General features: G+C 41.3%; 1 protein-coding gene and 1 pseudogene across 1 annotated transcript in view; one reads left to right on the forward strand and one right to left on the reverse strand.

Moving 5' to 3' along the window:
• NUP133 (nucleoporin 133kDa) overlaps nt 1-20380 on the reverse strand; it is a 55941-nt gene extending 35561 nt beyond the window's left edge. Inside the window, exons 1-11 of the mRNA XM_010838106.1 lie at nt 20035-20380; nt 17891-18009; nt 13292-13395; nt 12054-12161; nt 9855-9989; nt 8810-8980; nt 7027-7182; nt 6645-6715; nt 3285-3432; nt 1188-1335; nt 175-332 (exon numbers count right to left, since the gene is read on the reverse strand). Coding sequence (XP_010836408.1) covers nt 175-332; nt 1188-1335; nt 3285-3432; nt 6645-6715; nt 7027-7182; nt 8810-8980; nt 9855-9989; nt 12054-12161; nt 13292-13395; nt 17891-18009; nt 20035-20216 — 1500 coding nt within the window. The 5' untranslated portion in view covers nt 20217-20380. The remainder of the gene's footprint in view (nt 1-174; nt 333-1187; nt 1336-3284; nt 3433-6644; nt 6716-7026; nt 7183-8809; nt 8981-9854; nt 9990-12053; nt 12162-13291; nt 13396-17890; nt 18010-20034) is intronic.
• LOC104987265 lies at nt 15854-17263 on the forward strand (annotated as a pseudogene).
• Nucleotides 20381-22957: the final 2577 nt, after the last annotated feature.

Raw genomic sequence — 22957 nt, forward strand, 5'->3', positions numbered from 1 at the left:
TCTGGAGAAGGAAATGGCAACCCACTCCAGTACTCTTGCCTAGGAAATCCCATGGACAGAGGAGCCTGGAAGGTTACAGTTCATAGGGTCGCCAAGAGTCTGACATGACTTAGCAACTACACAACTACAGCAAAACCAACTATATTTAAAAAAAATATTATGAAACCATGTTACCTCATTGCCTGGTCCAGCAACTGAAGATGCTAGGGAATCTTCAAGATCTTCTGCTAATATGGACACATTTTCCCTTGAAGTAATAGACACCAATCCACTGTTTCTAGAAAAAAGGATAGGTATACCCCCGCAGGAACCAGCTCCTAAAATACTGTCTCCTAAGAGAAAGGAAAATACGCAATCAAATACATATTACCAAACAATACCCTCCTAAATCTACTTCCCTAAGCAGAAGATCCTGCTGACAGCCCTTTACTGTGTTACTCCTACTCTGAACCCAGTTATAACCCTGCATCAAGTCAAGGCTCCTCGCTATCTGCAGAGGCAGGCTGAGTCCTCCATGGTGCTGTGCAAAAGCAGTGAGTACAGTGAGCCAAACAAGAAAATCATCCCGTCTGCAAGACACAGAGCAACAGCTCGTCAGTCCTACTCTGACTTACTGAGTAAGCCAACAGCGGGGCAAGGAAAAGGTCTAAGTTTGCCTGCAGCCTTAACAGCATCCCACCCAACCAGTCAAGGCTCTGGGGCTGGGACCAGACAATCAAGGTGCCATGCTGCTGCTCACCTGGATTTTGTCCTTTGCCCCTTCAGATAAATACTATCTGCTTGTTTTTCCTACTCCTGGTTGGCTTCCCCCAACATCTCCCTCCCCCGCCGCCCACCACAGCCCCCTTGCATGAGTCCAGTGCCTGGGACTCTTCTCACCCAGGGGTCCGAACAAACTTGTTTAAAGAATATCAACTCAGAATAAGTCACTCTTACTGACCAGAAACAACCAATTACTTCTCGGTGCATAAGTTCTTTCCTTCTTGGCCTCTTCTGGGGAAAACGTTACTATTTTCTGTCTATAGTAAAACTGGGCTCTACCACCCTGCCAGTTTCTCAGCTACTATAGGTATGGTACTGAATCATCACAGGTATCACGCTTGAAGCAAAGCTTATGCGAAGAGAACAAAAACTTCTCAGAATGACTAATGAGTTCCTAATCCTACTTTCTAAAACTGATTACCCACCTTGTGTATTAAAAACAATTTTCTCCTGAGGAAGAGAAAACTTCCCAGTTCCTGTGGAGCACATGTAGACAGCATTTTCAGTATATAGACAGGCAGTCTGGTTTGAAAAGTTTGGGACCATCAACCGACATATAGTCAAGTCTTCAGACTGAAAATTAAAGATTGTATTTAGTAAGAATTGAAACAAAAAATACTTTTGTATGACTTCATAATTCATACTTTTGTACACTATCTCATAAAAATGATAAAATAATTCACTGATTTTCCTCGTTAAAATTACCTGAGATGATTTACAAAACATGACAGAAATAAGTTTATAAACATCAATCAGAGAAATCATTTGCTGAGTTGCAAATAACTAGCAAAGTTTGAAAATGTTTCCATGGTGGTAAGATTTCAACTAAAAAGCCTATTAACAAACATGAGAAAAAATAAAATTAGTTCATTATTTTAGAATTTAGAGATACTTTTAAAACAATCCCTGATAAATACTGTTTCTTTCTTCACTGTCCAGATATCAAGCACAAGAAAACTGAGATAATTTGTTCATATATGAAATTAGAGAAATAGAAATAAGACTTAGTAAGTCATAAAATTAGCAAAAGCTCAAAAGGATACTTTGTTTATTAAAAGAATTTTACAAACATTAAAGTGGAATCCCATGATGTTTTAATTCTCAAACTGTCTTCTTTATCCCTTTTGCATTGTCTGTGAAAAATTTTAACACTGAGTGTGTTTTTCTTGTATAATCAGAACACATAAGATTTATTTCTATTTGAAATAAAAGATCAAATTAAGATTTCCTTACAGTAGTCAGTTATGCAAATTGTATTAAGAATAAGTTCAATAGAATTAGATGCTACACAAGGTTAAATGAAGTTAACCTTGTGTAGGCCTCTCCTAAATAACAGCAGTTATTAAACAATGTTAAATTGCCATCAAGAAGCTTAAAATTAGACAGCTTGTCTTTTTAAAAAATTTACTTATTTTTAATTGGAGGATAAATGCTTTACAATATTGTATCGGATTCTGCCATATATCATCATGAATCAGCCACAGGTATACATATGCCCCCTCCCTCCTGAACCTCCCTCCCACCTCTCAGCCAATCCCACCCCTCTAGGCTGTCTCAAGCATTTGCATTTTCTGTGTCATACAGCAAATTCCCACTGACTACCTGATTTTACATATGGTAATGTATATGCTTTAATGGTATTCTTTCAATTCGTTACTGCCCCCCGCCCGCCCCATCCCCTCATGTCCACAACTCTTTCCTTTTAACTATTCACATGAATTTTAATAAATATATAATGCAGTTACCTACAAATATGATCCTATTTGAGCAAAAAGAGGATTTTTCTGTAATATACAGCACATAAAACCAAAGTCCAATTCCCATCAAGTTTCTTCCTATTTTTCACTCTGCAGTTCATCATCAATGTTTTCTTTCTACTCAGTAATACAGAAATGAAAATCCCTTCAGAGCTACAGCAGGAGAAACATGCTGCTCACTGTCAAGGGCTCCCACTCTCACTTCTCTTTAGCTAAGGCTGAACAGAGGATGAGTACGAGATGGTAAACAGAATGCACTGCCTAAACACTAGTTGTTTAAAACTAGGAATTCTGGGAATTCCCTGGTGGCCCAGTGTGGACTAGGACTCTGCTTTAACTGCTGAGGGCCCAAGTTCAATCTATGGTCAGGGGACTAAAACCCTGCAAGCTGCACGGCGTGGCTAATAACAATAAATAAACAAAGGGATTTTACTTTAAAAAATGTATTTACATTTGACTGTACCAGGTTTTAGTTGGGGCGTGTGGGATCTTTTATTACAGCATGCAAACTCTTAGTTGTGGGATGAGGGATCTAGTTCCCTGACCAGGGATTGAACCTGGGTCCCCTGCATTGGGAGCACAGAGTCTTAGCCACTGAACCACCAGGAAAGTCCCCCAATAAAGAGATTTTTTAAAATTAAATTAAACATATTTCTAAGCCCTACAGGTGAATATCTCAAAGAATCTGACCTTGCAACAGTTAGGGAGAAAAAACTCAGCAAGTTACTGTCACTTGGTCATTTAGCTTGTAAACAGAAATCTTACCTGAAAAGGTGGGTTATACTGAGTGACTTCCACAGTCACTGCATCTGACATTTGGTAGCCATTATCTTCTACTGTTATCAGAGAGTAATAGACAAGGCAGGGGCTGTCTGCCAGGTGCCATGCTGCTGCCAAAATTAGGAGCCCATCGCTAATCAATGAAAAAGAAAGATATACTGTCTCTTTGGAAAACAGTTTGGCAATTTCTTAAAGAGATAAACATGCATTTCTATATGACCTAGCAAGCCCAGTCCTAGATATTTACCTAAGAGAAATAAAAACTTATCTTCACACAAAAACCTGTGTACAAATGTTTATAGTGATTTTACTCATAACTGCCTAAAAATGGCAACAACTCAATATCCTTCAACTGCTGAATAAACAAATCCTGGTAAAGCTACTCAGTAAAAAGGAAGGAACCACTGAATGAATATCAAATTCATTATGCTAAGTGAAAGAAACCAGACTCCATAGGCTTTATACTGTATGATGCCATCTACACTATAGGGACAGAAAAGACGTCAATGGTTGCCAGGAGCTGGAAGTGAAGGAAGGGGTTGAAAAAGGAGTGTGTGCGTGCATACTCACTCCTGTTTGACTCTGTGACTCTACAGACAATAGCCCATCAGGTTTCTCTGTTCATGGGATTTTCCAGGCAAGAATACTGACTGCAGTGGGTTGCCATTTCCTCCTCTAGGGGATCTTCCCAACTCAGGGATTAAACTCGTGCCTCCTGCATCTCCTGCACTGGCAGGCAGATTTTTTTTTAACCCCTAAGCCACCCAGAAAGCCCCTGACAAAGGAGTTCAAAGTAATTTTTGGAGTGACAGAATTGTTCTGTATCTTGATTGTGGTTGTAGTTAACTGACTATGCACTCATCAAAACTCACCAAATTATACACTAAAAAGGGTACAAAATATTTACCCTATGTAAAATATAACTCAATAAATCTGACGTGAAAAGACCAACAAATCATCAAACACAGGGATTAGCAAAGTGCAGCTCTCAGGTCAAATTGGCCACAGATGAGTTTCTGTAAATAAATCTGTCCTGCAAGACGGCCATGCCCCCTTGTCTGTGTGCTGTCTATGGATGCTTTAATACTACCACTGGTAGAGTAAAATAGCTAAAACGAAGACCACATGGTCCCTAAAGCCTAAAAATATAGTTTTGGACCCTTTACAGAAAAGGTTGCTGACCCCTGATCTAATCTGCTTTTTAAAGTTTACTTTTGTACAGAAGAAAAACATTTTGGTTTTACCTTTAATAACCAATCATAGAACTGCTACTGTATATTCAAGCTGCTGTATAGGTGAAAACAAACTTTTTTCCATCTTAAAAATGTATGTGGTCCTCTTAAGTCTATCAAAGTTGTTGCCCCGAACATAAAAAAAAATTAAATGGTCTCTAATCTCAACTCCTGAAATATTTAGTAGCATTTTTAACAACTTTCATTCAAGTTTCAGAAATATTAACAGGATGGCAAGCACTCTCTACCGACAACTAAAAATAATAAAGCAAGCTACTGAATAGATGACATGCACTTCACATCAAGCAGTCCTGATACAGCTCTCATTTTCCTTCTCCACTGTTTCCTTTTCCCAGCTCCCCAACTCTTACCATTTCTACCTGAATTTCCTCGAAAACTTCAAGGACACTGGTCCAAACTGGAACATACTGGCAGTGACCTAAACAGCTCGCGGATGACAGCTAAGAGGGCAGTGAGCAAAGCCACAGAGAACTCAGTCCTGAGAGCCCTCCTCTGCACTAGGTAGGGAGGTAGAGATGGCCATGCTGTTGTGAGTCAACTGAAGTTACTCCACAGACTGGATTGCTGTGCGGTAAGAGGTGCCAATGAGGCCCAGAGACATAGCTAATAAAGAATTCCTCAGGAAGGGGTGCTTAGATCAGCTTCATTTGACACCTCTATCAAAAAAAAAACTTCATGATTAAAATAACATGAAGCTATTTTGGGTAGTAAAGATGATAGAAAGATAATTAATTTGCAAATCAGTAAAAATTTCAACAATTGATCAAGGAAGAGCAACAAGCATGAGGGAGACACATGCTTCTTAAACAGAAGACACCTATCCAGACGTGGAACAGTCTACAAGGGTCAGTGGAACTTGAGGACACAGAGAGTGATGACTGGATCATTGGGAACAATGGTCGCAGGGGGCCAAGAAGGCGAATGAGAACTGCATCTCATAGGCCCCACAAGAATCAAGTCATGCTGGCACGACAGCATTCTGTGTCTGCCTCAGCACAGCAAGTCCTAAGCATGCTTCTCTGTGCTCAACCTATGTCTCCATTCCGAAAATTACATGTGAAAAAATGTCCACATCCTCTTCCCCACAGTTGGCTGCATCCTGGTACCAGTTCTAAACTGATGATGGAGGTCCAGCAAAGATAAATTAAAACAAGATAAACTGTATTTAATTAAAATATTTTTGGAAATTAAGCATATACATTATTTTTACTTCTTTGATAGTTTACATAGAAGTTTTTCAGAAATTACAAAGAAGGATCCTGACAAGTCTCAACAGCCCACGACAGAAAAATTAAACAGCAGAACTGTAAGCCAAGAAACAAGTAGAATTTGTTCCACTAAACTACTCTAAAACACATAAAAATTATCCTTAAAAAAAAAAAATTATCCTAACTTCCAGTAAGCTGTGTTTTAAAGAATTACAAATCATATGTTGGCATTCACTATAAACGATATCACAGAAGCTGTATTATAAATGGCTTTTCAGTTCTATATGACCATAATATTAAAGCTAAACAATAACATGGGATTAAGTAGCTTTATCAGACTAACTTGAGATCTTAAGCACCACTAAGAGCATTGGTTCTAAGAGGAAATTCACTCTGAGTGACTCAGTCATAAACTCAGTCATAAACAATGACTGAGTTCTAACTTGTACCGCCAGGACAAAACCTCATCCATCCTTCCTTTATTCAATACAGCCACAAACTCAGGCTAAAGCTCCTTCAGCAACAAAAAAAGGACTGGAGAAGAGCCCCCAGAATCTCCACTGAGTCAGCAAAGACGACAGCATGGAACACACCCAGCAGCGGGGCAGGCAGCTCTCAGAAGCTCCAGCTATGCGAGCAGAACAGATGATCCCTAACAAGGGCAGACAGCTAATGGGACACTCAGTGGAAGGCCGAAAACTGCCGACACTTGTGAAATGAATTAGCACTGCCAGACAAAGTGATTCAATAAGGCGGAATAATATAAGATTAGGGTTAGACACATCAGAAGAAGAGATAGCAAGGGTGCTTATTATTCTATAACAAACATCAATCTGTTTTTCCAAACGACTACCTATGTTCTGCATGACAAATGAATTGCTTACCAGTTTTGCTTCAAATCCAAATATCGAATGTTGACCCCTTCTTTAATAGCTTCATAGTTACTTTCAGATCCCTACATGAAAACATCAACAATGTAAGCTCCTTCGGTATAAGAATCATTTCTTTTCACTTTTATATCCCCAGCACCTACGAAACTGCCTCATCCACAGTAAGTCAAACTTATTGAATGAGTAATGTATGCATTTTAAAAATTAAGTAAACCAGTGAGTCCCAATACTTCTAAAGATTGAATACTCCATCTCAGCTTATCTGATGACTAAAACTTGGTGTATTACACTGAAATGTGTTCTAATAAATACAACTAAAGGAACTAGCAATCTTATATAAATAAAAATGACAGAGATGAATGTTACTGTTCCTTACCCAGATAGCATCAATAATGTTTTCCTTCAGGACTCTATTTATATCCCAACTGTGTGCTTGTTTTTCTGAAGAATCATCTAATTCCCATTTACTGATGTTTGAACTTGTCAGGCTATAAAAGCTCGCTCGCTCTCTATCCCAAAGGACACTTGAAAGCTGTATGGAGAGGAGAAAAAAAGTTTATAGATTATTAAATTCTAATGTCAATGATGATTTTCCTGAAATTAAAAAATTGTATATTTTATAGCTATTTGATTAGTAATCCTAGCAGAATTCTCCATTTAGGATTCAAGGGAAGAAGTGATCCTGAAATAGACCTTGAGAGTAAGGAGGATTTTCACAGGCAGAAGGCCCAGGAAGAGCCTGGGAGAGTAGGGAGGCAGGAAAGTCGGAGACTCTTTAAAGAACAAAACACAGTCCTGCTAAACTGGAATGTGGATTATAGCTAGGAAAGAAGCAAAACTAAGGTTCACACACAGCACAGTCTTGAATGTCAGTTTGTAAACCAAGTAAGCTAAGGAGATAACATCCATAGCTTGTGAGCACGAGAGCTGTGTTACAGGAGAAGGAATCCGGAGGGGTGTGTGTAGTTCCACATGGTTATATCACTTCATTTTCCTTGCTTCTGAAGAACACATCTACCCCAACTTAGAAATTGCGTATACATGACTGCTGAACTAAAACCCTAATTGCCTCCACACACACACACACACCGCCCGCCCCCCCCCACCAGGATTTCATACCTGGGTCTCTGAAAAAAGGTGACAGTGCCATTAGAAATAGGTCAAAAGAAAAGTGAGTTTTGTAAGTCAGTAGGAGAGAAGGGAACATGAGCAATTTTTTTCTAGATATGTTAAGGCTTAGGTTCAAAGACCATTTAAAGAAGCAGATAATGATAGCAACCTGAAATCAGAGGGAAAAGCACAGTTTAATAAAGGATGTGGTACCACAGTATTTAACAGGGCTAATGCAAAGGGACCTGCCGCATAGCACAGGGAACTCTGCTCAGTGTTACGTGGCAGCCTGGTTGCAGGGGGAGTCTAGGGGAGAACGGATACATGTGTACGTATGGCTGAGTCCCTTTACTGTCCACCTGAAACTGCCACAGCACTGTTACTCAGCTATACTCCTATAAAATAAAATGTTTAAAAAAAGCTGGGGTCAGGGGAATGTGCTCTTAGTTCACACAGATGTGTGGGCATGCATCTGTCGCTGAGCAGCTTTGAACTTTGGGCAATTTTGGTAGCCTCACTGAGGCCATTTCCTCAATTATTTAACACAAATGCGACATGAAGCTCTATACATTACAGATCACAATAATTACAGGAGATCACACACACAGGGCACCTGGCAGAGCAGATGCCCCCACATGTTAGTTCCCAGCATCGTCACTCACTACTCCAGAGTCTGAGGCAGAGCCCAGCAGACATCATCCACACACACAGCTGGAGGCTCGGGGGTGGAAACACACTTTTGGTTACGTCTAGAAAGCAAAACTAATCCTTAAACACATGCATAACTTTACATCATAGTTTTAATTCAAAAAATGAACTTATGAGATAATCTATAAAACTTAAGAATAATTAATGTTACAGAGGATGCAAGAGGGTCAGTATGAACTCATCTAATCATCATAATAAAAATGCTTCACTGAAAGATCAAAGTTTTCATCTCACGGACACCACTGCTCATACAGTGGCAACGCTAACTTCATAGGAGACTGCCAACTTACTGATTTCACTAAGAAACAAGCTAGTAAAACAAAGTTATTTTATCAACTTACAATGAGATCACTACTAGGAGATAAAATTCCCAGAAGAGAAGAAACCTTCCGACCAATTCCTGAAAGCACGCCTTGTCCTTGAGGCAGGATATGCTGATGAATTTTTCCTATACTTTCAGGTATCAGGCGGATTAGTTGGCCCCCCGATGAGGATAAAATAAAACTTCCTCCCTGTGAACAAATGTGAAATTAGTTCAGTTAAGCATTTAAGACTAAGAAAAGAAAATGAACACAAATCACTTTGATATGCTTTGAGGGAAATCATCGGAACCTCCACATAAACCTAAAAGAAAAAAAAAAGAACAGTGCTATTCTAAAAAATCATTTATTTATGGATCCATTCACTTAATACTGCACAGAAAAACTTCATAGCCATTTTTTTAATCGCATTTTTTTTTTAATTCTGATTTTTAAGTTATAGGTTCACATTATGTAGGTTCAACAAATCAAGAATCAGATTTTACTTCTTTGGTAAACCAGCAGAATATGTATTAGCAAACCATTCTTCCTCTAAGAGTTTCTGAATCACTCTCTAAAGATGGTTCTGACAGAAACGAATACCACTGGCTACTATGCTCCACTGATAGGTCAGAGTCCTATGAGAAGGGCTTCCCTCGGTTTAAGTGCTCAAATCCTGCTGCTGCTGCTGCTGCTAAGTCGCTTCAGTCGTGTCTGACTCTGTGAGACCCCATAGACGGTAGCCCACCAGGCTCTGCCGTCCCTGGGATTCTCCAGGCAAGAACACTGGAGTGGGTTGCCATTTCCTTCTCCAATGCATGAAAGTGAGAAGTGAAAGTGAAGTCGCTCAGTCGTGTCCGACTCTTAGCGACCCCATGGACTTCAGCCCACCAGGCTCCTCCATCCATGGGATTCTCCAGCCAAGAGTACTGGAGTGGGGTGCCATTCTTTCCTTGCCTCTTTTTTGATCTCCTCCCACCCCTACCTATATGATCTGCTCAAAATCACAAATTTTTAGTCATCCAAACCTGATTTCCAAGCCAAATGACAGTTTCCCAATAAATATAAAAGAATATCCAACATATACCTGTACTGCTGTTAGGAAACTGTAGGTCTTATCACCTCCCAGATCTATGAACGTCTCTGTGTAGGTGTCTTCACTCGCAAGGCTTGGCCAATAGCGGATGGATCCTTCTCTGGTGGCAACCATGACAGTAACAGCCTGAAACAAGATCATAACACTCAGCAAACACAAGATAAGGAGCCCAAAGCGGTAGTCTGACGACACTGACATAAAGAAATCAGGGCAATGCACTACTAGTGAACAGAAATCAGGGGAAAAAATTCTTTTTTTCCATATTTAAAAAATTATCATACAGTAAAATTGACATTTTCTCCTGTTTTATAATTCTATGAATTTTTATACCCTGGTTTCTCTTCAGATCATACAAAATGTTTCACTTTTTACAGTCCTATGAATTTTAAAACACATGGTGGGTCAGATGGTAAAGGATCTACCTGCAGTGTGGGAGACCCAAGTTCAATCCCTGGGTTGGGAAGATCCTCTGGAGAAGGGAATGGCAACCCACTGCAGTATTCTTGCTTGGAGAATTCCATGGACAGAGGAGCCTGGTGGCTACAGTCCATGGGGTCGCAAAGAGTCAGACATGACTAAGTAACTAAAACTTTCACTTTTAGACTCCTGTAAGTCCCACCACAAACAGGATACAGGAGAGTCCATCAGCACCAAAGCTCCGTAACACTTTCCCTTTGGTCACACCCTCCCCTACCCTCACCCCTGGCAATCCCCATTTCCATTATTATAGTTCTGTCTTTCTGAGAATGCCAAACAAACGAAATCATATAGAATAGAACCTTTTGACAATGGTTTATCTCATTTAGCACAATGCCTTTGAGATTCGCCCATGTTGTTTCATGGATTAATAGCTCATGTCTTTTTACTGCTGAGCAGTATCTCATCCTATGAAAGAATCAGTTTATTTACCCATTCACTTGCTAAAGGATATTCAGATTGTTTCCACCTTTGGCTATCACAAATAAAGGTGCTATGACATTAGTCTATTGTTTTGTGTGTGTGTGTGTGTGTGTGTGTGAACATAAGCTTTAATTTCTCTAAAATAAACAGCCAGGAATGGAATTGTTGGTTCATATGGCAAGGGCACTTTAACTTTCTAAGAAAGTGAAGATCAGTGGCTGCACCATTCTGCATGCCGATCAGCAACGTATGAGGCTCCAGTTGCTCCACATCCTCACCAGCAGGTGGCAGTGTCAGTGCTTTTAATTTCAGCCACTGTAGTAAGAGTAAACTGGTTATCTCACTTGTTTTATCTGCATTCCCCTATTTGACATCCTTATATTCTCTTTGGTAAAGTGTTCAAGTCCTATGCCTTACTTTTTAAATTGGGTTGTTTGTTTTCTTACTAAGTTTTGAGAATTCATTTTATGTTCTGGGTACAAGTCCTTTATTGGATGTTTGATTTATAGTATTTCCTACCAATCTGTAGCTCTCTCTCCATTTTCTTCTCAGGGTCTTTGGCAGAGCCAAGTTTTAAATTTTGATTAAGTCCAATTTATCGATTTTTCTTCTTTTATGAGTCACATTTTTGGTCATTTCTAAGAACTCTTCAACTAACCCCACGTCATGATGATTTTTTTCCTGTTTTCTTCTAAAAGTTTTTAGTTTTACAATTTACATTTAGACCTATGATCCATTTGGGGTTCATCTCTCCGTGAGGTTTGAAGTGAAGTGAAGTCGCTCAGTCGTGTCCGACTCTTTGTGACCCCATGGACTGTAGCCTACCAGGCTCCTCCGTCCATGGGATTTTCCAGGCAAGAGAACTGGAGTGGGTTGCCATTTCCTTCTCCAGGGGATCATCCTGACCCAGGGATCGAACCCAGGTCTCCTGCATTGTAGGCAGACGCTTTACCGTCTGAGCCACCAGGGAAGTCCATGAGGTTCAGGAGGAATTTTTTCTTCTTCCTAAAGATGGTCGATGGTTCCAACACCCTTTAATGAGAAGACCATCCCCACGTCACTGAATTTCTTCTGCACCCCTGTTAAAGACCAGTGCACCGTCTCTGCGTGGGTCTGTATGTCTACACCGTTCTGTTCCAGTGCCCCGTGTGTCTACCTCTGTCACAACCATTCTGTCTTGATTTCTGCAGCTTTACAGCTATGTTTCAAAACCCAACTGGGTGATCCCCCCAACTTTACAACTCCCTTATCTTAAAAAAATGTACTTCAGTAAGCGTTTAAGTCACCCACCTGAGTAGAATGTGCTTCGCCTGAGGTAGCAGAGTAAGAGAGAGCCACCAAGTCGGCACTCCAGTGGAAATCACTAGGTGGCAGCTGAAGTTCTTTGCAAACAGATAACTATAAAACAAATCCAAACAAAAAATTTTTCATTTCAAATCCAATTTTTGAACATGCACCTGACTTCACTTTCTCTGCATACTTTAGATTCTAATTCACTGCTAGAAATACTATTCTAGAAATACTTTCTTCTCACACCTTTTTGATCAGGCTTCCATCGTCATTTTCACTAATTTTAAAACAAAATATTTTAAGAGATACAGAATCAGGAAAACTTAACAGCTAGACCAGACCCTTAACAGAAACTACTCCAATCTCTTCCCAGACGAAAAAAAAGTCCATTGTTGAAAGAACTGTGTGGAATTCCTATGGAATTTTCCCAGTCTAATCTTGATTTGTTGAGTTGACATTTAAAATTGGCATGACTAGAGTAAGTATTCAAAGTCGCCTAGAAAATATTTCCGAGACTCGGCCAGTACCAGGCTTCCTCTGCTAACTCAGGATGCCACTGCAGGACCTCTCCTTCACCTACACCCCTAACTACAGACGTGGTTTTCCAGACAGCAGGTGTACAGAGACCAGTACACGCGAAGAGTTTAGGTAAGGTGGAGCCTGAGTCCCAGTGGAACAAAGGCCCAGCGAGCATGAGTATTGCAAGAGAGTATGCCTGATCTGGAGTGCACAGAAAGAGGCTGCTGAGAGCACAGCCGTGAACACACAAATGAAAGCCCCCGTGTGAAAAGCTGACAATGAAGAGTTCAGTTAGCATTCTAAAAATTGGTGTAATTCTTTCCTATTTTCTTACACATGATTCAGTAGATTCAGTGCAACACATTCCTATCCTCTTCAAAACTCAGTTCATTAGTTTATGTGGATGGCATTTAGTCTTAGACTTCACTGCACAGAGTGACTAGCATGACATTCATTAAAAATGTCAATGTCTTTAACTTTATTAAATGTAAATAAAATATATCTTGTTTAAAATCATGATAAGGAGAGAAACTTTTTTCCCAATACACGAAAGTGTATGCATGCTTGGTATTTCATATTACTATAAAAATGCAAATCTATAATGCTTGAGTCGATTCAAATTACAGATTTCCAACAACTCTAAAAAGTTAGGGTAAAAATTCAGAGCCAATTAGGAATTTTCTCCTCTCTCTCCCTCCAGCTCTTTAAAGAATCATTACCTTAGTGATAGGTGACAAAGCAATCTTCCAAATAATGAGTTTCTCTTTGCAGACCAGACAAGCCCATCCACCTTCATCTATGTGAACAGTCAGCTGATCATCAACTAAAAAAAAACAAGGTACGTAATTAATCTTACAGTATGAATTAAAACTGCGAAAATTTCTCACACCAAAATCTTCCTTACTGCCATACTCTTCACCCAAAAAAGTAACCACCACACACACACGATTAACTCACAACAAAAATACTCTTGAATAATTCAAGAGTTATTAATATCCAAAATAAGAGATCCATTTAACTTTGACAACCACTCATAACTATATTGAAAGGTAAAAACTATGTTCTGGTCTTAGGTTTAATATTTCTTATTTTTTGTTACAAATTTATCTCACTTTTTATAATATTTAGTAAAATTCATGATTTTATTTTGATAAAGCAACACAAATAATAAACCACTCATTAAATACATAAAACATTTCAAGGAAAAATCATGTTCCTGCAAAAGAACAAGATTTTCAAAATAAGAGCTCTTTGAATGTATGATAGATTACTTTATTACATGCTAACCTAAAGGGGTTAGATTTCCTCGGTTTCACCTGTTGTTTCAGTTATTTGCAGTCAACTGGGGCCTGAGATATTAAATAGAAAATTCTAGAAATAACACTTTTAAGTTTGTGACGAAATCTGGCAGTGTCCCGCTGTCCTGACGGGGACGTGACTCACTCCTTTGTCCAGTGTATGGACGCTGTGCCCGCCACCCAGCCATGAGCCGCTCGGCAGCAGTCTAAGTTATCAGAGTCAGCGTCTTAGTGCTGCAGTCCTTGTGTTCAAGTAACTTTGTTTTACTAAAACGTGGCCACAAAGCACAGAGAAGTGATGCGGCAATGTGGATATTCTCTTACTGTGCCTAATTGATATACTAAACTTAATCATAGGCATGTATGTATAGGAAAAACAGTATATACAGGGTTCAGTGCTATTCTCTTTCAGGCAACCCCTGGGGGTCTTGGAACTTATGCCTGTGGCTAAGGGAAGACTATTCTATTGCTGCTGTAAGTTTTGGTGCTAAACCTGTGTAAATGCATTAACAGTCCTAGAAATTTAATCAATATGAGCTTTGCTCTTCATTTGAAGACAGGATAGAGGGGCAAAATAAAAGGCACCAATAAGGCACAAGCTAAAATATAAATATCAATCATACCTAGGTTGAGTGTGGGCTTTTTGCTGAAATGGAATACCTGATTGGTGTTTTCTTTCCCTAAAAGCACCGTGGCAGCTCCAAATCCTCCACTGGTGAACACTTGAGGACCTTGACTCAGTACACCAACTGACTAGGGCTTGGAAATCTCCATGTTAGGATGAGATCTTCTCAAGTTTACATAGTCTTCAGTTTTCACATCCTGATTTCTAGAAACTCTCTCCTCTGAGCCTGTGTACTATTTGTTATTAACATGATCTGATGGTATGAACCAGGAGTGTGTCAAAGGCTTAAATGCAATTTAAGCTTAAATTTTTAGAAGGGAAAAGAAAATATATATTTAAACCAGGAACAATGCATGACAGAGGTTAGAAGTTCAGCCGTCTGAAAATAATTGTACCTGAAGCTCCCATGGACTCATTGGTAAGATGTGCTAGTTCAAGTTGATAAGAAATGTTCCCTTTTATGGAATGGAGTACTTTAAACTGTTTTGACTGTCATTCCAAGTATGAAATACATTTCACAGCATGATGTAGTCATACACAATTTAAATAAAACAAAATGAGATACACTCTGACATTGTGCAATCTACTTTACTTCATTTTTTTAAAAAATGTTGGTCATGAGCCACTAAAGTGATTTCAGTCACTACCTGCAGTTTGAAAAACACTGTTCCAGGAAATCAAAGGATGCTCTGAACTTTGCTCTTAGAGTCACCCCAACTTTTCAGCCTTAAGAGCATCTTTCTGAAGCTCGTGCTGACCACATCTTCCACACTTCCACTCTAATTCTCTACCAGTCGGGTGTCCCTGGTGGTCCACTGGTTAAGAAACCGCCTTGCAATGCAAGGACACAGGTTCCACCCCTGGTTCTGGAAGATCCCACAGGCTGCAGGGTAACTGAGCCCATGGGTCACCTCTTTGGCTGCACTCTGGAGCCCATACCCCACAACTACTGAAGCTAGCGTGCCCTAGAGCTTGTGCTGTGCAATGACAGAGGCCACTGCAATGAGAAGCCCATGCACTTCAACTAGAGAGTAGCCTCTGCTCGCTGCTAAAGCAAGCCTGGGAGCAGCAATGAAGACCCAGCACAGCCAAAAATAAACAAATATTTAAAAATAAATAAAAATAATAATTTTCTGCCAAGAGAATCTTCTAATGGTGCACAAAACTGATAACATGAATTTGGCCAGAGCAGCAGCCCAGCCTGGCATGGTGCAGAGCAGTCAGCTTGAGTGCTCACCACAGCGAGGAGGGTCCCTTGGACATACTGCCTTCTGCTGCTGCTCAAACCAGGACAAGCCTCTGCCCTTCTCGCCTCTTCTACCACCGTGCCACCACTCCCCGTGCGGTCAGCACACACCATGACAAAGAAAGACAAGAAGTCCTTCAAACAGAGCCTGGCCAAGTGGAAGCTCTTCATCTAAAACCTGACCATGAGAGTTCCTGGGGTGCATTGCTAAGACCTGGGGTTTGATCTTGCTCTTCCACCTACTCTTTATGGGAGCCTGGCTGCACTCTTTTCATTCACAATGTGGGCTATACTTCACTCTGAACAATGAGATTCCAAAATATCATGACCAGATTCCAAGTTCAGGACTTAAATGGTTTTTCCAAAACTAGTGATGGTATTGGATTTTTCATTTGGCATGCCTAATCCAGAGTCCTATAGAAGGTACACTGATGAGCTTAAGAAATTTCTAAAGCCATATGGCTTAGAAGAACAGAATCTCACAGAATATAACAATGGAAACTCTTCTGAGCAGAAAGGTCCAGATTATACTGCATGTCAGTTTCCTCTTGCCTTCCTTGAAGCATGCAGAGGTGTGGATGATGCCAAGCTTGGCTACAACACAGGAAACCTTTGTATTCTTGTGAAAATGAACAGAATGATTGGATTAAAGCCTCAATGAGAACCAAGGACAGACTGTATTGCAAAGAATGAAAGCCCAGCAGTTCTACCAACTTATCTTCCCAGGGGAAAGATAGATTTAAAATATTTTTCATGTTACAGGAAAAAACTGGATGGGAGCTATCTACAGCCACTAGGTGAGCTATCTTTGGCAATAAGGATGACATAAAAGAAGTTAACAGTTGAGTGCAAGACTGATGGATCACCCAACCTAAAAACCTAAAAACAAGATTTCAAGACGAGTTGCATTCAAGATCACCATACATGCATAGTAGGAGGATATCTCCACAGGGTAAGTGTTGTGTTGTCGTCTTTATCCTGTATCAGCCAGACCTGCCATTTCAGAATTATCGAGACCACCTTTGGAGAAAGGTGGAGCGGTACATGACACTGGAGTAACAACATAACGTTCTTCCGGATCATAGTATTCCACGTCCTTCAAAGTAACTTGCCTGTTGCCTCTGCTGCCTTTTGAATCATGTAAAATCACCAGATAGGGGCTGTGAACACCTGATTCTGAACACGCAGGACAAGGGTCTTGTCCAATTTTTATGTGGTTTAATTGCCCAGTGTCTAATGCTTCAAGTTCTGTGCTATATAAATATTTTATAGATTTAACACTGGTTAACTGTCATATTTTGATGCCACCAAAGTTTTAGGGGATAAAATGGTACCTGATCAACATCAAATGACTTTACAGCTATAAGAAAATTGGTGGGTGGAAAAGTTCTTATGTGAGAAGGAAAAAGGAAAATAAAAGTGAGCATGAAAGGTAAAAAAAAAAATTATGCATACAGCTTCTGGGGTACTACACAGATCCAAAATAGAGGTAAGACTTTATTCTATTGCATTATTAAACCCAATAATGTGAGGCAGTAGGGCAGTAGTTTTTGGATTTTTTAAAAAACCTAAACTTCATATACTCAAACAACTTTTGAAATTGGACTGAGTTTTGCATACACAGTATGTACAATCATAAATACTTATTTTGATTGTGCTAAAATGAGCTCATTCTGCTTCCCAAATTTGTTATATTTCTCAAACACAATGAAAAACCAAATAAGTCAACTATTTCTCCCCAAGGAAGTGAAGGTACACCAGTGAAGTAAGGTGAAAGTCGCTCAGTCATGTCTGAATCTTCGTGATCCCATAGACTATACAGTGCATGGAATTCTCCAGGCCAGAATACTGGAGAGGGCAGCCGTTCATTTCTCCAGGGAATCTTTCCAACCCAGGGATTGAACCCATGTTTGCTGCATTGCAGGGAGATTCTTTACCAGCAAAGCCACAAGGGAAGCCCAAGAATACTGGAGTGGGTAGCCTATCCCTTCTCCAGCAGATATTCCCAACTCAGGAATCGAACTGGGGTCTCCCGCATTGCAGATGGATTCTTTACCAGGTGACCAGAGAAAGCACAAATTTCTATCTTCATGCCAGACCTAGGCTTCATTTGAATTGTTAATAGAGACAAATGGAAAATGACACCCACCTTCAGTCAATGTTAAGGCTTCAATGACTTTAACAGGGAGAGAAGATCCAAATGTTTTCACATCATAGTTCACAGACTCAGTTATGGAGTGGTGTGGGAATATTCGCGTAGGTGTTCCTCTAAAGAAATAAGACCATATTATTTTACTCATAACTTAAAATTTTTCCATTATTCATTATAACGTTATGTATATATTTTCACAATGGAGAGAAAATCTTTGATAAACAAGAATAAAGATGAAATAGTGAAAAACTATTTTAATAGTGAAAAACTCTGGCTCCTGTATACTGTGTACATGTATTTTTCATTAAAAAAAAAAAAAAAAAACTAACAGAATCTGGCTTCGATTCTCATGCTTCAGTAATTAGATGTATAATCTAGTCACTTAAACTCTTTATAATTCTGCTTCTTTAATTGTGAAATAAGAAGGTTGGACTAAATCAGTATTTTTCAAATTATAGGTCATTTTGAGGGTTTCATTCAACATTTTTGAAAAACAAAATAGAACATAGAGTCCAGTTTATTATACTCTATGGTCAAAAAAGTTTTACAAACATTGGGTTACATCATCTTTAAGCTCTCATCAAATCTATAAATATAAGATTTTACTAGATATACCATCAAAGTCAAGAAATTAAGTAGGGTCATGAGTATCTGCTGTTACCTCTTCTTCAATAACAGATACAGCAGTAGAGATTATATTTCCTTCTTATCTTCTTCTTAACATTCAGAAAAAGTATAAATATATCAATACAAAAGTTATTCTCTTATCATAGGATTCTCTTATCATTAAATGAGTGCACATACAGAGTGGTTGACAGCATTATTTCTGATTGAATATAACAAAGGTTTTTCTTTGAGTTGATCACCAAAAGTTAAGAAGAAATTAAAACAAAAAGATGAAAACAAAGTGTAACTTTCATTCACTGACTTTTGTCAAAAGGAGTAGAAAACAATCACAAGATTAGCATTTGAAGAGCACTTTACAAATGTCAAGGAATACAAGGTATTCTTTAAAAATCATTTATCCTTTAAAATATTGCAATTTTCTATACATAAATTTTAAATATGAGTTCAAGACTCAATATTCCCATTTTCTTACAGAGGCAAATTCATTTTTGATAGACGACTTCAAAGGGAACCACTCAAGAAACATATGTGCTTCGAGATTAACTATGAAAGGGGAGATGCAGAGCATGGTCTCATAAGTGACGTGCACTGGTGTGCCACACTTTTATTTGGTAACAACAACTATTCTTATTTCGTTGCTTATGCAAAGTCTTTCCCCTATTAATTTAGCTTCAGGGTTAACTTCTGTAACTAAAATCCCTTTATCAATCAGCAGATGTTAACAGGGAGTTAGTATGTTAGGCAAATATGATTCTACAGGGTTTGAGGCTTTCATTGCCACCATCACTTTACATCTGCATCGTGGCATTTTATTTTGACTCCTTTGGCAGGCTCAGATTAGGTTCATTACTGCCATTTCGCAGATGAGGAGACCATGTGTGACCTACACTAGATTACAGGGGTAATAAGAACAAGGCAGGTAACCACCTGATTCTAATCACCAGATTCTAATTCAACATCTCTGTTGCTGTTTAGTTGCTAAGTCCTGCTGGACTCCGCAACCCCATGGACTGCAGCCCCCCAGGCTCCTCGGTCCATGGAATCTTCCAGGCAAGAAAACTGGAGTGGGTTGCCATTTCCTTCTCCAGGGGATCTTCCTGACTCAGGGATCGAACTCGCGTCTCCTGCTTATCAGGCAGACTCTCTACCACTGAGCCACCTGGGAAGCCCCTGTCCATCTCTCAGTTCAGTTCAGTCGCTCAGTCGTACCCGACTCTTTGCCACCCCCATGGACTGCAGCACGCCAGGCTTCCCTGACTATCACCAACTCTCGGAGCTTACTCCACCTCTGCTGCTGCTGCCTCTACACAAAGGTAAATCCATGCAAAGTGTGTGAAGCAAAGACTCAATTGATGAATTAATCAAAGCGAGGCTGAAATAATCACTCAAGGGTGCAAGGGTGACGGATGTCTATTTTCCCAACACTCTGGCGTCCCTCGCCGTCCCTGGTTTCGTGGCTTCTGGAGGCCCGTGAGCCTGTGAGTCGACGAACCCAACCCAGGATGACCACTCACCGTGAGCTCAGGGAGCTCCGACGGCCGGCCGGAGAGAAGAGCACGGGGGAGCTGAGAGAAGACCCCAGAGTCAGACCCTTCCTGCTGGTCGCCCGGGGCGTGGAGCCCGGCCCGACTCCGCCCAGGGGGCCTCTTCGAGTTCCGGTCCCCGGGGTCCGCGGAGAGGAGACTGCCGGGAACATGATCCAAAGGACAGGCAACAGCCAAGGCACGTTCAAGCCGTGGGGCTAAAGCGCAGCCCGCGCGCGGAGACCGAACACCTGATGGGCGGGAGGGCGCGCGATTAAGACGTCAAAGAGCAGCGCCAGGCTGTGTGGTGCGCTGTGATGACGTCCAAGCTCTGCGCGAGCCTCAGGGCGCGGTCGAGACCCCAGCAAAAATTGAGAGGTAGGGTGCGCTGTGGTGACATGGAGATGCAGCGCTGAGTATCGAGGCTTGGCCGGGCCAGCAGGAGAAACCGGAATGGGGCGCGCTTCGATGATGTAAAGGAGAACGCCGAGCCGTGGGGCGTTGTGAAAGCTGCGGACCCTCGAAGTTGAGGGGGAACCTGAGCGAGAGGCCCTGGAGCGGATCAGTGGAGGAGATAGAGTCCAGAGTTTCCAGGGAAGTGAAACTGGAAAAGCACGGGCTCCTTTCCGGTCTGGAGGGTGGGGCTGCCCCTCCAGCAGCTGAAACGCAAAGCCCCGGCACTCTGGTCCTTCCTGAACCTCTTGGGAAATGAAAAGACTTCATTCCCTGGTCCAAAATAAGGGAGGAAAACTGTAAAAGCTGACACTGGTTTCACATTTAGTGTTATAGATGTTATTCCCTAGATTTGTCACTTCTCCTTCATGCTAGTGACATAACAAGTCTGTATCTCTAGCAGGTCCTGATAAAAAACCATAGGCTTCTGACAGCTCTGCTGCTGCTGCTAAGTCGCTTCAGCCGTGCCCGACTCTGTGCGACCCCATAGACGGCAGCTCACCAGGCTCCTCCGTCCCTGGGATTCTCCAGGCAAGAACGCTGGAGTGGGTTGCCATTTCCCTCTCCAATGCATGAAAGTGAAAAGTGAAAGTGAAGTCACTCAGTCGTATCCGACTCTTAGCGACCCCATGGACTGCAGCCTACCAGGCTCCTCTGTCCATGGGATTTTCCAGGCAAGAGTACTGGAGTGGGGTGCCATTGCCTTCTCCGTCTGACAGCCCTAGTGGACCGCTTTCACCTGGATATCCTGCGCATGCCTCACAATCTACTCATTAAAAGCTGAATTCAGGTTTTCTTTAGGACTCCTGTTTCACTACCACCTCTGCCCCGTTGGATAAAATTGGTTAGTTGGCCAGTGCGAAAAAGAAGAGCTCTATTCTAGACTCATCCTTCACACTTTCCTCCACTGTAGCACCTGGGACACTGTACTCCTGAGCATCTCTAGTAGAAACCACATCTGCATTGCCTTTGCCCTGGTTAAAGTGCTCACACTTCCCTCTTTTTTATCCTTTTGCCTTTTTTGGGGTCTTCTCGCCTCTGGATGGTCTTCAACACTGTCCTTCCAGATAAGTGGAATATTGCCTGCCATATAAGTAAACAAAGGATGTCATAGTCATCAGTGATTGCTGCCACCATGTAAGCTGGTGAGCCCTGAGGAAACTCAGGCTATGAAAACACAGGATACTGACCCCTAGCTAGCTGAGGTGAGTACTGAATGATAATTTCAGTAAGCCCAGCCTTTTGCATTGTCCCATACTATGTGACTTGACATGGAGTCCAGATGTATGACTGTTGGAGGATGGTGAACAGACAGTCATTCATTCATTCTTATTGACTACCTTCCATGTGCCAGCCTGTATGCTAAGTGCTAAGTTTCTAACTGTAAGCAAAGCAGACATGGGCCCTGCCCTCGTGGAGATCACAGGCCAATGAGAAAGACAGGTCCTGAGCAAATGAACACAAATTTATTTACACAACCACGAGTTGCTATGTGTACAATGGAAGAAAAGAGGAGGGTGTCTGATAGAGAATGACTGGGTATCTGACTTTGGAGGAAGATCTACAAAGGCCTCTGAGAGAAAAGGACATCTCTGCTGAGATGTGCCCTCAGCCAGGCAAAAAAAGAGGAAGAGTATTTGAAGCAGTGGATCCTCTGGCAAAGGACCAGAAGCAGCAAAGAGCCTGGTAGATTCCAGGGTCTTTAGACAAACCAACCAATGACAAGTGACTAAAAGTGGAGGAATCTGGAGAAATGAGGGCCCGGGAAGGGCCTTGGAGACTATCAAACAAGATCCTAAAGGAAACAGATAGCACTCTCGAGCTGGGTAGAGAGTTTAATAAAGGTAATGGAGAAGGCAATGGCATCCCACTCCAGTACTCTTGCCTGGAAAATCCCATGGATGGAGGAGCCTGGTAGGCTGCAGTCCATGGGGTCGCTAAGAGTCAGGCACGACTAAGCGACTTCACTTTCACTTTTCACTTTCATGCCTTGGAGAGGGAAATGGCAACCCACTCCAGTGCTCTTGCCTGGAGAATCCCAGGGACGGTAGAGCCTGGTGGGCTGCTGTCTATGGGGTCGCACAGAGGTGGACTCGACTGAAATGACTTAGCAGCAGCAGAGATTGTATAGAGCCCTGAGGCTGCTAAGAACAAGTGGGCCAAGAAAAGAAGGGGTCACCAGGCCATGGCTGTGGATCAGGAGACACAACCAACTCAAGGCCACCCAGAAGGAGGGAACAGCTGGGAATGGAAGTGCCCTGACCTCAGTGTGAGGAGGCCAGAATGTGAAGGAGGAGAATACTAGGACAGTCCTCTTGGTGGGAAGGCCCACCTCCTGGAGGAAATAGTGGAGAAGGCGAGTAGAACAGAAGATGTGCAGCACATATACCTGGGGCAGCCAGCCAGGTACTTGTTTATCCCTCCCTAGTGCTGCCATTTCCCTATTTATCTTTTCACCTCA

The sequence above is a fragment of the Bison bison genome, unplaced genomic scaffold (assembly GCF_000754665.1).
Source record: "Bison bison bison isolate TAMUID 2011002044 unplaced genomic scaffold, Bison_UMD1.0 scf7180017864090, whole genome shotgun sequence".
NCBI lineage: Eukaryota > Metazoa > Chordata > Mammalia > Artiodactyla > Bovidae > Bison > Bison bison.